This window comes from Nerophis lumbriciformis, linkage group LG39, assembly GCF_033978685.3.
Source record: "Nerophis lumbriciformis linkage group LG39, RoL_Nlum_v2.1, whole genome shotgun sequence".
Taxonomy (NCBI): Eukaryota; Metazoa; Chordata; class Actinopteri; order Syngnathiformes; family Syngnathidae; genus Nerophis; species Nerophis lumbriciformis.
In genome coordinates, this window is record NC_084586.2 from 11,307,690 (window position 1) to 11,322,535 (window position 14,846).

At 40.1% G+C, this 14,846-nt stretch overlaps 1 protein-coding gene across 1 annotated transcript in view; it reads left to right on the forward strand.

Annotated features, from left to right (window-relative positions):
* Positions 1-14,846, forward strand: part of dock1 (dedicator of cytokinesis 1) — a 533,069-nt gene that overhangs the window by 143,063 nt on the left and 375,160 nt on the right. Inside the window, exons 20-22 of the mRNA XM_061931733.1 lie at positions 7,241-7,330; positions 9,043-9,143; positions 9,230-9,358. Coding sequence (XP_061787717.1) covers positions 7,241-7,330; positions 9,043-9,143; positions 9,230-9,358 — 320 coding nt within the window. The remainder of the gene's footprint in view (positions 1-7,240; positions 7,331-9,042; positions 9,144-9,229; positions 9,359-14,846) is intronic.

Sequence of the window (14,846 nt, forward strand, 5' to 3'; positions counted from 1 at the left end):
AATAGCATATTGTAATTAATTATTATTATATTTCAAATATAATATACATATTAATAGAAATAAAGTTATCCTAACACTGATTTTGAAAATGTTTTGGAAAACTACAAATATTTCAGTTTGATGTAAAAACATTATAATTTTTTACTTTCAATTATTTCAATAGGTGATCCATGAATATTTAAAGTATGATTACTGTACGTCCCTCAAGGAAGTGTTGTTGTCACTGACGTGGACTAATTATCACATTTAAATACAAAACCCAAAGTTGGCACGTTGTGTAAATGGTAAATAAAAACAGAATACAATGATTTGCAAATCCTTTTCAACTTATATTCAATTGAATAGACTGTAAAGACAAGATATTTAATGTTCGAACTGGGAATCTTAATTTTTATTTGGAAATAGTCATTAACTTAGAACTTAATGGCAGCAACACATTGCAAAAAAGTTGGCACAGGGGCATTTTTACCACTGTGTTACATGGCCTTTCCTTTTAACAACACTCAGTAAACGTTTGGGAACTGAGGAGACCACGCTGTTGTAACACGTGCAGAATGTGGCTTGGCATTGTCTTGCTGAAATAAGCAGGGGCGTCCATGAAAAAGCCGTTGCTTGGATGACAACATATGTTGCTCCAAAGCCTGTATGTACCTTTCAGCATTAATGGTGCCTTCACAGATGTGTAAGTTACCCATGTCTTGGGCACGAATGCACCCCCATACCATCACAGATGCTGGCTTTTCAACTTTGCGCCTATAACAGTCCGGATGGTTCTTTTCCTCTATGGCGTCCACAGTTTCCATAAATAATTTGAAATGTGGACTCACCATACCACAGAACACTTTTCCACTTTGCATGAGTCCATCTTGGATGAGCTCGGGCCTGGCGGAGTTTGTGGGTGTTGTTGATAAATGGCTTTTGCTTTGCATAGTAGAGTTTTAACTTCCACTTACAGATGTCGTGACGAACTGTAGTTACTGACAGTGGTTTTCTGAAGTGTTCCTGAGCCCATGTGGTGATATCCTTTACACACTGATGTCGGTTTTTGATGCAGTACCGCCCGAGGGATCAAAGGCCACGTGCAGTGATTTCTCCAGATTTTCTGAACCTTTTGATGATATTACGGACCGTAGATGGTGAAATCCTTAAATTCCTTGCAATAGCTGGTTGAGAAATGTTGTTCTTAAACTGTTGGACTATTTGCTCAAGCATTTGTTCACAAAGTGGTGACCCTCAGCCCATCCTTGTTTGTGAATGACTGGGCATTTCATGGAAGCTGCTTTTATACCCAATCATGACACCCACCTGTTCCCAATTAGCCTCTTCACCCGTGGGATGTTCCAAATAAATGTTTGATGAGCATTCCTCAGTCTTTTTTGCCACTTGTGCCAGCTTTTTTTGAAACATGTCGCAGGCATCAAATTCCAAATGAGCTAACATTTGCAAAAAATAACGTTAAGTGTCTTGTCTTTGCAGTCTGTTCAATTGAATATAGGTTGAAAAGGATTTGCAAATCATTTTTATTTACGATTTACACAACGTGCCAACTTCACTGGTTTTGGCGTTTGTAAATCATATCCATGTCAGTTTCAGTCCAACTGTCATGTAAAAAAAATTAAAAAAAATTGCTTAATCTGGATCAGAACCAGATTGTGCCTTGGACTGCAATGTGAACGCAACACTGACCTTGCGTGTGTTGAATTACACACTGATGTCATCATATCAGTTTTAGTTTGTACATTTTTGTTGCCTTGGATTCTGAATAGTTTTCGATTTCAAAGTGGAAAAACCAACCTGCCTCGCCTTTTGAGCGCCGAGCCGGGGGCAGATGAGTAAATCACTCTGCGCTCAAAGTTATAGCGGCGCGTGCCCTCGCTCAGACAGTCCTGATCGGGTCCAGATGGATGCGACCGCCACAGCAGGACCGCTTCATTAAACCGCAGGGGTGTGATTACTCTCCGCCACACATTAGCGCACCATAACCCCAGCCAAAGTGCCTTAAGGGCTCCCCGTGTAAAATTGGATAACATTTTCATTTAAAGGCTCTAATGGTTATCCTCTTGCATTGTAGATCAGATACTATTCTAAAGATTAGCTCCTGCATAAATCACTCCTTATTGGGCCCCCGTTCCTTAGGGATCTGGTCACAGCTTGCGAGACTGAGTGGGAGCCGCGCCTCCCTCCGCATGGCGTGTTTTTGTTTGTTTGCCACCAGGCGACGACGGCACAGAGATTGCCGGCGAATTGGCTGAGCAAATGGTGCGCGCCTCCCCAGAGAGAGTCTGTTTTTGAACGTCACGCAGACAAATGATTACCCGTCTTCCGCAGAGTTTGCTGCTGTCGGCAGTTGTGCAACATTCTCCCCCGTCACCGAAGATCCACACTCGCTGATACATCTCACTGACAGATAAACACGCGCATGTGTTCGTGTCACCGGCTGGATTTGCATTTAAAAAAAGGGGAATTTGTTTTCAAACGCCGAGAAGGTACGCGAGGAAAGAGGCCATGGACACTGCAAAAAGTCAGTGTTCAAAAACAAGAAAAAATAAAATAAAAATTAGGGGTATTTTATTTGAACTAAGCAAAATTATCTGCCAATAGAACAAGAAAATACTTTCCAAAACAAGTAAAATTAAAGCTGCAAGCAGCATTGGTCGGGCCCGCATATTTGGCAGGTGCTAGTCCTAAGTGTCCCCCTACTATTGTCCAGTTTTAGTTCTAAGTGTCCCAATACTTTTGTCAAGTTGTAGTCCTAAGTGTCCCAATACTTTTGGCCAGTGTAGATGTCCCAATACTTTTGTCCAGTGGTAGTCCTAAGTGTCCCAATACTTTTGTCAAGTTGTACTCCTAAGTGTCCCAATACTTTTGGCCAGTGTAAGTGTCCCAATACTTTTGTCCAGTTTTCGTCCTAAGTGTCCCAATACTTTTGTCCAGTGGTATTCCTAAGTGTCCCAATACTTTTGTGCAGTATAAGTGTCCCAATACTTTTGTCCAGTTTTGGTCATAAGTGTCCCAATACTTTCGTCCAGTGGTAGTCATAAGTGTCCCAATACTTTTGTCAAGTTTTGTTTCATGTCTCTCCGACCTTCCCAGTGGGAGTTACAGGCAGTTTTGTAATTTTTTTTCTTCCGAGGAGCAGTTTTTTCTGCGTTTTATTCAAAAATTGCGCTAGAGCGCAATTTTGAGATTTGGGGTTAGGTTTTTTTATAAGATCGCAATTTTTGACAGTCCTGATGTGTGCGTTCAGTTTGGTGAGTTTTGAAGCGTGTTAAGGGGGTCAAATTACAGCTCAAAGAGGCAAAAGTTACTGTTTTTAGTACTTTTTTGTCTTGAAGGGGGAATTGCCAACTTCCTGTTGATTTTAGCCCGACAATGTACTATTATGAAATGTAGGTCTAAGTCAGGCCTACATAGAGGTTTTTGTTTCATGTCTCTCCGACCTTCCTAGTGGGAGTTACAGGCAGTCTAGTTTTTTTTTTTCCTAGGGGGCGCTAGAGCGCAATTTTGAGTTTTGTGGTTCGGTTTTTTTTTAAAAAGGCAATTTTCGCAGGTCCTGATGTGTGGGTCAAATATGGTGAGTTTTGAAGCATGTTAAGTGGGTCAAATTACAGTTTAATTACACTCGTGAACAAGACTCCCAGGTACTTGAACGCCTCCACTTGGGGCAAGATCTCCTACCCAACCCGGAGATGGCACTCCACCCTTTTTCCGGGCGAGAACCATGGACTCGGACTTGGAGGTGCTGATTCTCATCCCAGTCGCTTCACCGATCCAGTGAGAGCTGAAGATCCTGGCCAGGCAAATCATATGGTCTAAAGATGCATTTTTCCATCGATAACATGACATCATCGCGCCAAGTGCGTGCTCTTTCAGTCAATTAGTGCGCATATATACAGCCCGGCCCCCGGCCAAATTTTTTTTAATTGTAATTTGGAAGAATTTATCTGAATGTGCCAACTGTACTACTATATGAGTACGTAATGTTCTCTTGTTTCATTGAAAATAAAACAGCAAAGTCCATTTGGCTGTCATCTGTTTTAATTATGAGACACAATTGTGTCAAAGTCATGATTTATTTTTTTTCATGCTTGAAATAAGAAATTATTACTTTAAAAAAGTAGTTTTATACTTGTGAGTGTTGATGACACAGCTTTGCATCTGTTGATATTCTAGTTTCAAGCATGTTTTACTCAATATACGTAGGTCATCAAATCTCAGCAACAAGCTGTAATATCTTACTGAGATCATTTAGGATCAAAACCCTTAAAACAAGTAAAACACTCGAACATAAAATCTGCTTAGTGAGAAGAATTATCTTATCAGACAGAAAATAAGCAAATATCACCCTTATTTGAGATATTTAATCTTACTTAGATTTCAGTTTTTGCAGTGCAGAGCCTATTGAATGAAATGAATGAAGGAAATAAGTTTATTTCGGTCATATAATCAACCATCAACCATTTTGTGTGACCAGTTTAACAGTACAGATTAGACATATTTAACAATCATACACATTTACACAGACAAAGAAAAGAAAAGAAAAAGAGTGACCGAAAAAAGGAATAGGCTGAAGCCAAAGCTTATATTTGCCTATCCTATACATTCACTGAAAATGAGATTGCCTGGAACATCAACGTTAAAGACAAATCAATAGGATGAAAGTAATTGTTACTATATTTTATAATTTTCAATTATTTCACCTTTCAAGGTTTTCTTAAACCTTATCAAAGAACATGTCTTCAACTCATCACTGAGCTTGTTCCACCATTTAATTCCTAAAACTGAAATACATTTGTATTTGTATCTATTTGAGGTGTATCGTGTATGGCACAGGTGTCAAACTCAAGGCCCGGGGGCCAGATGTGGCCCGCCACTTCATTTTATATGGAAATAATTTGTATCAATAAAGTACTATAACTTGTCTTATTAAATGTATTATTTCTTTCTATTTTGGCAGAAAAAAATACATGTACTTATTATTGTCTAATTATGCAAAAATATATAATCAAACATTTAAACAATTTTTAAAAATAGAAATACATAAATAATAATCATGATTTCTAACCAAGTTATCCATCAAATTGTGCAATTGAAAAGTAACGATAGATTTTATGATAAAATTGTGAAATTTACTGTGTGTTTTACAGCATTTTTCTCTCAATGAAAAAAACTGTACTTTTTTTTTTCTGTAATCTGTTTACTGTTGGCATTTACAGTAATACATCGAAAAATATACAGTTGTTGATTTGCAGTAAAAAAAAAAACAACAAACTGGCAGCGCAGGTGCCAAAATGTTACTGTAAAAATGCAGTTTTTTTTATTTACAGTAAAAAAAACAAATGTAAATTTTACAGTAAAATTCTGACAACTAAGCTGCCTTTTTTTTTACCATAAAAACAGCAGTAGTGTTTTTCCATTTACAGTAATATACACTACCTTTAAGGTGAAATTATTGCAACTTACCATGTTTTTTTTTACTTTTTAGTGTACCGTATTTTCCGCACTATAAGGCGAACCGGATTATAAGGCGCACCTTCAATGAATGGCCTATTTTAAAACTTTGTTCATATATGAGGCGCACTGCATTATAAGGTGCACCGCATTATAATAGACGCTACAGTAGAGGCTGGGGTTACGTTATGCATCCCGTAGTAGATACGGGATGCATAACGTATCGTCCATATATAAGGCGCACCAGATTATAAGGCGCACTGTCAGCTTTTGAGAAAATTGGAGGTTTTTAGGTGCGCCTTATAGTGCGGAAAATACGGTAATAATAATAAAATGCATTAAAGGGAAACATTATCACAATTTCAGAATGGTTAACACCATTAAAAATCAGTTCCCAGTGGCTTATTATATTTTTCGAAGATTTTTTCAAAATTTTACCCATCACGCAATATCCCTAAAAAAAAGCTTCAAAGTGCCTGATTTTAACCATCGTTATATACACCCGTCCATTTTCCTGTGACGTCACATAGTGAAGCCAACACAAACAAACATGGCGGAAAGAACAGGAAGCTATATCGACATTAGCTCGGATTCAGACTCGGGTTTCAGCGGCTTAAGCGATTCAACAGATTACGAATGTATTGAAACGGATGGTTGTAGTGTGGAGGCAGGTAGCGAAAACGAAATTGAAGAAGAAACTGAAGCTATTGAGCCATATCTGTTTGAACCGTATGCAAGCGAAACCGACGAAAACGACACGACAGCCAGCGACACGGGAGAAAGCGAGGACGAATTCGGCGATCGCCTTCTAACCAACGATTGGTATGTGTTTGTTTGGCATTAAAGGAAACTAACAACTATGAACTAGGTTTACAGCATATGAAATACATTTGGCAACAACATGCACTTTGAGAGTGCAGACAGCCCAATTTTCATCAATTAATATATTCTGTAGACATACCCTCATCCGCTCTCTTTTCCTGAAAGCTGATCTGTCCGGTTTTGGAGTTGATGTCAGCAGGCCAGGGAAGCTAGGGTCGATAGGGGGTTTAGCTCGCTCGTCTGCGGGAACAAACTGCCGTCATTGCTTGCCGTGCTACCGAGGACCTTTGTCCCTGAATTGCTCACACACTCCGGCAGATTCAATGGGGGTCTGGCGGCAGATTTCTTTGACTTTATCGTTGGAAATGCATCTGCTTTGAGTGTCGCAGGATATCCACACATTCTTGCCATCTCTGTCGTAGCATAGCTTTCGTCGGTAAAGTGTGCGGAACAAACGTCCAATTTCTTGCCACTTTCGCATCTTTGGGCCACTGGTGCAACTTGAATCCGTCCCTGTTCGTGTTGTTACACCCTCCAACAACACACCGACGAGGCATGTTGTCTCCAAGGTACGGAAAACAGTCGAAAAAACGGAAAATAACAGAGCTGATTTGACTTGGTGTTTGAGAAAATGGCGGATTGCTTCCCGATGTGACGCCACGTTGTGACGTCATCGCTCCGAGAGCGAATATTAGAAAGGCGTTTAATTCGCCAAAATTCACCCATTTAGAGTTCGGAAATCGGGTAAAAAAATATATGGTGTTTTTTTCTGCAACATCAAGGTATATATTGACGTTTACATAGGTCTGGTGATAATGTTCCCCTTTAAAAATTGTGTAATAATAGTGTTCACTGTAAAGCGTCCCTCTGGGGCCAAACATAACTGCGATGTGGCCTTTAGTGAAAACGACTTTGACACCTCTGGTGTATGGTTTTGTCGCCTTGTTTTAACTCCTTGTCCTTCTAGTTCCTTCAAGACACACTGGACGCCCTCTTCAACATCATGATGGAGAACTCGGACAGCGACACGTTCGACACGTTGGTGTTTGATGCCTTGGTAAGCATAGAAGTTGCAGGTATCCACTTCTTCAGCTTCTCTGGTACGCTAAACTATGTTTTTTATTGGTGTTAGACATTGGTTCTGTGCCGAGAAGACTGCAGCAACCCCTAATTTGAATAATTGGCCATGACTTATTAGCCAGACACATTTTTATAGACTTTGTTATGGTTATACGGTACCCCGGTACTGGTATAGCATCGCGGTACTGCGCTCTTGCATGATATACTAGTTACTATGTTAATCTAATTAGTTACTATGGTCATCTACGTCACAGCAGCTCAGACGAGGCACCAAGCAGTGTGGGTGGGGAGCGTTTCCACAGAGTGTTTCCAGAGCGGCCAGCCTAAAATGGAGATTTTTACAAGAAAGTTCTAAAGCTTAGTGATATATCGGATATATCAGATTGTAGGTGGGTTTGTTTTTTTACCCTTCGCGTTTGGCTGTGTTTGATGCATTTTTGTTTTGTTTCGCTTGATTGTAAAGTATGTCGATCAAGAGGGGGGCTGACGTTCATATGTTGTCAATATTCAGTGTTTTATCGTTCATAGTTAATATTGTAAATCCCACATTCTTTATTTTCATGTACATTCTAGGTGTCTTATTCAGTAAAAAAAACATACAATTCCATTCCGTTTTAAAGGCATCTGTCATAACGTTTTTAGCATTCAACCAGACTGTTGGTTCAAACACTGATGACATCTATTAAACAAGACAAGAGGCAAAGAATTAAACAGAGACAGAATTCAATTTGGACTCAATATATTGAGGAGAGTCGCCCGGACATTATATCCTTCTACAATCTCCAGCACGCTCTGCCAAAAGTTTGTATGCCTCCTTCTTTTATTTTGGACCCTCCCCGACCACATGGCCACGGCTGTTTCCAAAGGACAAAGGTCGCAAAAAGTTCACAGAAAAAAGCGTAAACAATTCACAGAAAAGGTCAGTTCAATAAGAGTTCGTAAAATAGTTCAAAAAGAGGTCCATAAAATAGTTAAAAAAGAGGTCCAAAAAAAGAGTTTGTCTGGAAGTTGGGCAGATCCTGTCATCTCTCCGCTTTGAAGTCCTTGGGTCAGAACAACATCCTTCTGTTGATTACCATACATGAGAGAAAACAGAAAACCCTTCATGTGGCTCTCCCCCTTACACAGTGGAGTTTTACGAGCCTTACTCTTGGTAGGCCTCAAAGACAGACCCTGTCCTTTTGCCTGGAACTCATTTTAACACAAATTTTTTTGTGATAACTTACAAACAATTATTCTAACAGACATTATTGTGAGGTTTTGTATTAGTGTTCCTAAAAATCAGATATAACGGCCCCCAGACACATTTTTGTCTTTATATTTGCCCCCCGCGAGTCAAAATAATTGCCCAGGCCTGCCCTAAAGTTACAGTTAGGGTTCTTATAAAGCACATTGAACTGTTTTCAAGTACCGTATTTTTCGGACTATAAGTCACAGTTTTTTTCATAGTTTGGCCAGGCTCCAGTGCGATTTATATGTTTTTTTCCTTCTTTATTATGCATTTTCTGCACTTATACTCCGAAAAATATGGTAATTATTTGTAATACCAGCACCATGTGATGTATTTGCTCGAACTAAAATAAAACAGGAAACAATTTAGGGGTGCATGTTCTGACAAATGTACACCTTCAAAAATGTTTGGTCCGGGAGTAGAAAGGTTGCATTGTATAACTGTACTTCTCTCACCAGGTGTTCATCATCGGCCTCATCGCCGACCGCAAGTTCCAGCACTTCAACCCCGTTCTGGAGACGTACATCCGCAAGCACTTCAGCGCCACGCTCGCCTACACGTGAGTTGGAACCCTCCTTGAGTTGATCACATGGCAAGCCTTCAACTGGAGCACGTCTCATCTGAGGGGATCTGCTGTGTCGGCAGGAAGCTGACCAAGGTTCTGAAGAACTACGTGGACAACGCCGAGAAGCTGACGGAGCAGCTGCTGAAGGCCATGAAGGCTCTGGAGTACATTTTCAAGTTCATCGTGCGCTCCAGGGTGCTCTTCAACCAGTACGTGGTGACGCAAAGCAATGAAATGATGTGCCTCGCACAACAGCGCCAATACAGGACAAAAGTTTGGACACACCTTCTCATTTCAATGCGTTTTCTTTATTTTCATGACTGTTTACATTGTAGATTGTCACTGAAGGCATCAAAACTATGAAACCTGTGAAGTGAAAACCATTTCAGATGACTACCTCTTGGAGCTCATGGAGAGAATGCCAAGAGTGTGCAAAGCAGTAATCAGAGCGAAGGGCGGCTATTTTGAAGAAACTAGAACATAAAACATGTTTTTAGTTATTTCACCTTTTGTTAAGTACATAACGCCACATGTGTTCATTCATAGTTTTGATGCCTTCAGTGATAATCTACAATGTAAATAAAGAAAACCCATTGAATGAGAAGGCGTGTCCAAACTTTTGCCGCGCCCGGAAATCATTTTTGGTGATTTAACCCCCAATTCCAACCCTTGATGCTGAGTGCCAAGCAGGGAGGTAATGGCTTCCATTTTTATAGTATTTGGTATGACTCGGCCGGGGTTTGAACTCACAACCTACCGATCTCAGGGCGGACACTCTAACCACTAGGCCACTGAGTAGGTGTGTATATTAGGGTTGTACAGTATACCGGTACTAATAAAGTATATCGGTTCTGTCGGAGGCAGATATTTACATATATCCGAATTTAAGTGTTACTTCTTTAATTTCATAATCATATTACAAAACAGGTAGTGTTTTTCTTCCAATTGTGGTCTTTTGGTTGTCTGCAAATACTGTGTGCTAACCTTGAATATGGAATGTAAGAAAGAGAGATACTCCTTCTTCTTATTCTTATGTCCAGGTGCGGAGGACAATGGGCATGTGTTTTGGCTGGAAAGACAAGACAACGAGGGTGGGAGGGAGAGAGACTTTATAGAAGAGAAGGTTGCCACTTTTGAGATTAGACCATTTTAGCTGCGCGATTGAATGTTCTATGCTGGACTGGTCTCAGTATGTTTACAAAGCTTTCCAAATATATTACAAAATACCTATTCTGTCTCTGGTGGTTTTCCTACTCAGCTTTAAGTGTCGTAAAGAGCTTGGGAGCGACCAGCGACTTGAATTCCCTGGGAGGAACAACTGGTCCAAACGCAACAGTTCTAATCAATTGAAATCGGTACTATACCAACTTTGAAAAGTACCGGTACCGTTCTTCCATCTGAGTTCCGTTTTGTGCCGGTGACTACAGAGCCGAGGCGCATGACGTTGAGTGTGTCAAAACGCACACACAAAGTGCATACAAGTAATAACATCTTGGAGAGGAAAAAAAATAAAATTCTACGGGTTAACAAAGAGGGTGCATGAAGTACAATATGGGGATATTTTGGCTTCGAAACTAACAATAAAGGTGATGCTTTAAACAGGAAGGCACCGCGTTGCAAGTACTGTTTTACACCTTTCCTGCTTGTCGGCTCCCAGACCGTGGTCGAGGAGAGCAGGGGAGACGTTCCCTCCAGGACCGATGTATTGTCGGGGGTAACACCCTTCACTTCACAATGGGTCCGTAAAGCTCTGCTCTTAGGTCGGAATGACGAGGCCGTCAATTAGTTACAACTTGGTCACTTTATTTATAATTTCCACAGGGCACAACCGGACATTCACCATGCTATTAACACTCCTGCGCATGCTAGCGCTACCTCTCCTAACTTGCCCACTCACTTACTCACGTCACTCACCCCACATACTGCCATTCTTAAAGGAGCACACACACATACGCTACTCTCACAACAGCTGCTTTAAAACAAATGTGATTAGTATTACCACCTTAGCTTCAAACTTAGGTAAACATTTAAATAATAAGCATTCAGATCTGCATAAGGAGTTATAAAAAGTGACAGGTAATGATGTAGTTGTTACACCTGTCCTGCTGTTCGGTTCGGTGCAGACCGTAGTAGCAAAAACAATTATAAGTTCGCAAATACAAATTAAACAAATAGCTGTGCAGACAGTAATATGAAACACGCAGCTTTAATAATGGATTGAATTTATAAAGCGCTTTTTTCTAGTGACTCAAAGCACGTGACACAGAGAACCCAATATTTATTCACTCCACAGTTGCACATTGATGGTGGTAAGCCACATTTGTAACCAAAGCTGCCATGGGATAGACTGACAGGAACAGCCTCTCCGACTACCACCAAACATTCCCAAGTACACAATGACAGTGACTCGGATGGCGTAAGACAGACCTGGGCAAAATACGGCCCGCGGGCCACATGCGGCCCGTTATGATTTTCAATCCAACCCGCCGGATGTTCTACATAATTTTTCTAGACCTATAACATCAAAATTGTAGCTGCTATTATGATGTGCAGTGCTGTTTTTAAAATACCGTAAGTCTTGAACTATAGAAAGTATTTCAATGGTTGAAATCTGCGCTTTTGGGTGTTATACGAGTTATTACGGTAATCTACGTCACAGCAGCTCAGACTTAGACTTAGACAAACTTTAATGATCCACAAGGGAAATTGTTCAACACAGTAGCTCAGTTACAATGATGGAAAGTGTAAGGATGGAAAGGACAATGCAGGTATACATAGACTAATATAGCGATAAAAATCTAACATATATACGAATATATACATATGTGTACACGATATAATTATTTTTCTGAATAATTTTATAAATAATTATATAGTTTTTAAATAACTGTAAAACAATTTCTCCTCTTTAAAAAAACACATTTCCTCTTCTAAATACCTGCTAATGTCTGGGAAGTTGAGTAACAAAGCAGAGTGGGCGGGGTTTGTTTTCAGAGCAGCCAGCCCGAAACGCGTGTGTCAGGAACAGATGCGGAAGCAGATTTTTACGTGATAATATATCATATTGTAGGTGTTTATTACACTTTGCATTCATATTTTGCTGTTTCTTACATGTTTGTTGTGTTTTGCTTGATTGTAAAAGATACACAATTATCGAGGAGCTGGTCTGAGAAGTAAAAGAGGAGCGACGTTCATATGTTGTTAATATTCAGTCTTTTATTGTTCGTAGTTAATATTGTAAATCCCACTTTCTTTATTTTAATGTACATTTTGGGTGTCCCATTCAGTAAAAAAAACTGTAAAATTCCAATCCGTTTTTTTGAGGTGGTCTGTCATAATGTTTTTAGAACTCTATCGGACGTTGTGACTTTTGGTATTAGTGTTCCTGGAAAAAAGGGACCCAAACACAGATACTGTACAGCAGATATTTTTACAGCTAAATGTGTATATATAATCTACCATAATTTCCGGACTATAAGCCGCTACTTTTTTCCCTCGTTCTGGTCCCTGCGGCTTATACAACGGTGCGGCTTACGGTAACCAGGGGCGCGCACTACCGAGGATGCGCGAGACCGAGGCAGACATCTGGCGCCAGGTAAGAGAGAGAGCAAAACAAAGAGTAGGAGAGCGTCAACGACAGTTTGCGTTCATGCAAACACCCTCAATATGGAAAACAAACGGAGAAGTGCATATGATGCTGCTTTTAAGTTAAAGGCGATCGATCCGGCTGTCAAAGAAGGAAATAGAGCTGCTGCACGTACCCTTGACATCAATGAATCAATGATGACGATGACAATGATTAAAGATTGACTTGTCATATACCGGTAGTAGGCTGGTTATTTTAAAAACGTAAACGGCCACGGGACTGCACTTTTACTGCCGTGTTACAGGCAAGCACTTTGTATTACTTTGCACCGTTGTATTATTTGTACTCCGCACGAATGCTGTTCGCCATGTCAAAGATGTGAAAGTTTGATTGAATGATTGAAAGATTTATTGTTAATAAATGAGACGCTTTGCGTTCCCAAACAGTCATCTCTGTCCCGACAATCCCCTCCGTGGTAGCAGGAACCCCTATATACTACGGTAATTACTAGGGATGTCCCGATCCAGGTTTTTGCACTTCCGATCCGATACCGATATTGTTTTTGCATTTGCGATCTGATACCGATACTGACCGATACCGATACTGACCGATACTGGCCTATCCGAGCATGTATTAAAGTTTAAAGTTATTTAGCCTACTTAGTTGTCAGAATCATGTTGAAAAGGGTTTTAGTACTCTTGATAACAACTAGCCGGCTGAATTAGGGGAGTTTGAATAATACACAATGGTTGGTAACAAGAAACTGACCTGTTTATTCAAGGATAAACACAAAATAGACAAAATTATACATGACAAACAGAAATGGCATCATTGAACTAGGGCTGGGCGATATGGCCTTTTTTTAATATTGCGATATTTTAAGGCCATATTGCGATACACAATATATATCTCGATATTTTGCCTTAGCCTTGAATGAACACTTGATGCATATAATCACAGCAGTATGATGATTCTATGTGTTTTGATTGACTGATTGAGACTTTTATTAGTAGGTTGCACAGTGAAGTACATATTCTGTACAATTGACCACTAAATGGTAACACCCCAATAAGTTTTTCAACTTGTTTAAGTCGGGGTCCACTTAAATTGATTCACGATACAGATATATACTATCAGATATATACTAACATCATAATACAGTCATCACACAAGATAATCACATTGAATTATTTACATTATTTATAATCCAGGTTGTGGAGGGTAAGTGTCAAAAAGACAGCCAAAAGAGTTTGATATGAGAATAAATCTAAAGTTAAAATATAGGGTAGAAATGCACCCATTTGCAGGAAATGTAGTCTTGATTTTCAAAATGTTCTTTCAAGGCTTGCATGTTTACATTAAAACATTCTTCTTCATACTGCATTAATATATGCTACTTTTAAACTTTCATGCAGAGAAGGAAATCACAACTAAAAAAAATCACAAATTTTTTCATACGGTGTTGATGTGGAAATTTTTGCCTCGGCATTTTGATGGTGTGGACGTGTGGCACCGAATGGAGATAAGCGTCTCGACAGACGTCACAATATTTGAACAATGATGACGAAAACAGTTTTCTCTGTCGTGTCCGTTTGTCGAAAATTGTCATGCGCTTATTTTTTTATTTGATTTTGTGCGTGGCATAGATTTGCCGTGCGCAGAGGACGCTTGAGCAGGCGCGCACCTTAGCGGCTGCGCTAGCATCACAGCTAACGTTAGCCATTCTGCTACCTCTCTGCTGGGAGAGGACGTATACGTATGTGACGTATGACGTGACAGTATGTGACGTGTGTAAGAAGGTGCGCTCGCTGTCTGTGAGAGGGAGACACAGGAAAGAGTGAGAAGAGCCTGTCGTGTAATGCCAGCAGCTAAAAGCAACTGCGTGAGAATTGTGGATGTGTTGAAGGTGTGCTGGAAAATGCGGAACGGAAATTACGGAGCAGCAGAAAAGTGGAATGTATTATTTAAATAGGTGCGTTGGAAAACACGGACCGGAGTTTTTTTTTTAAACTGGATCTGGATCGGCATTTTCCCATGACTTGCCGATACGCAATTTTTGGCAAATATCGGCAGCCGATCCGATCCAAATATCGGATCGGGACATCCCTAGT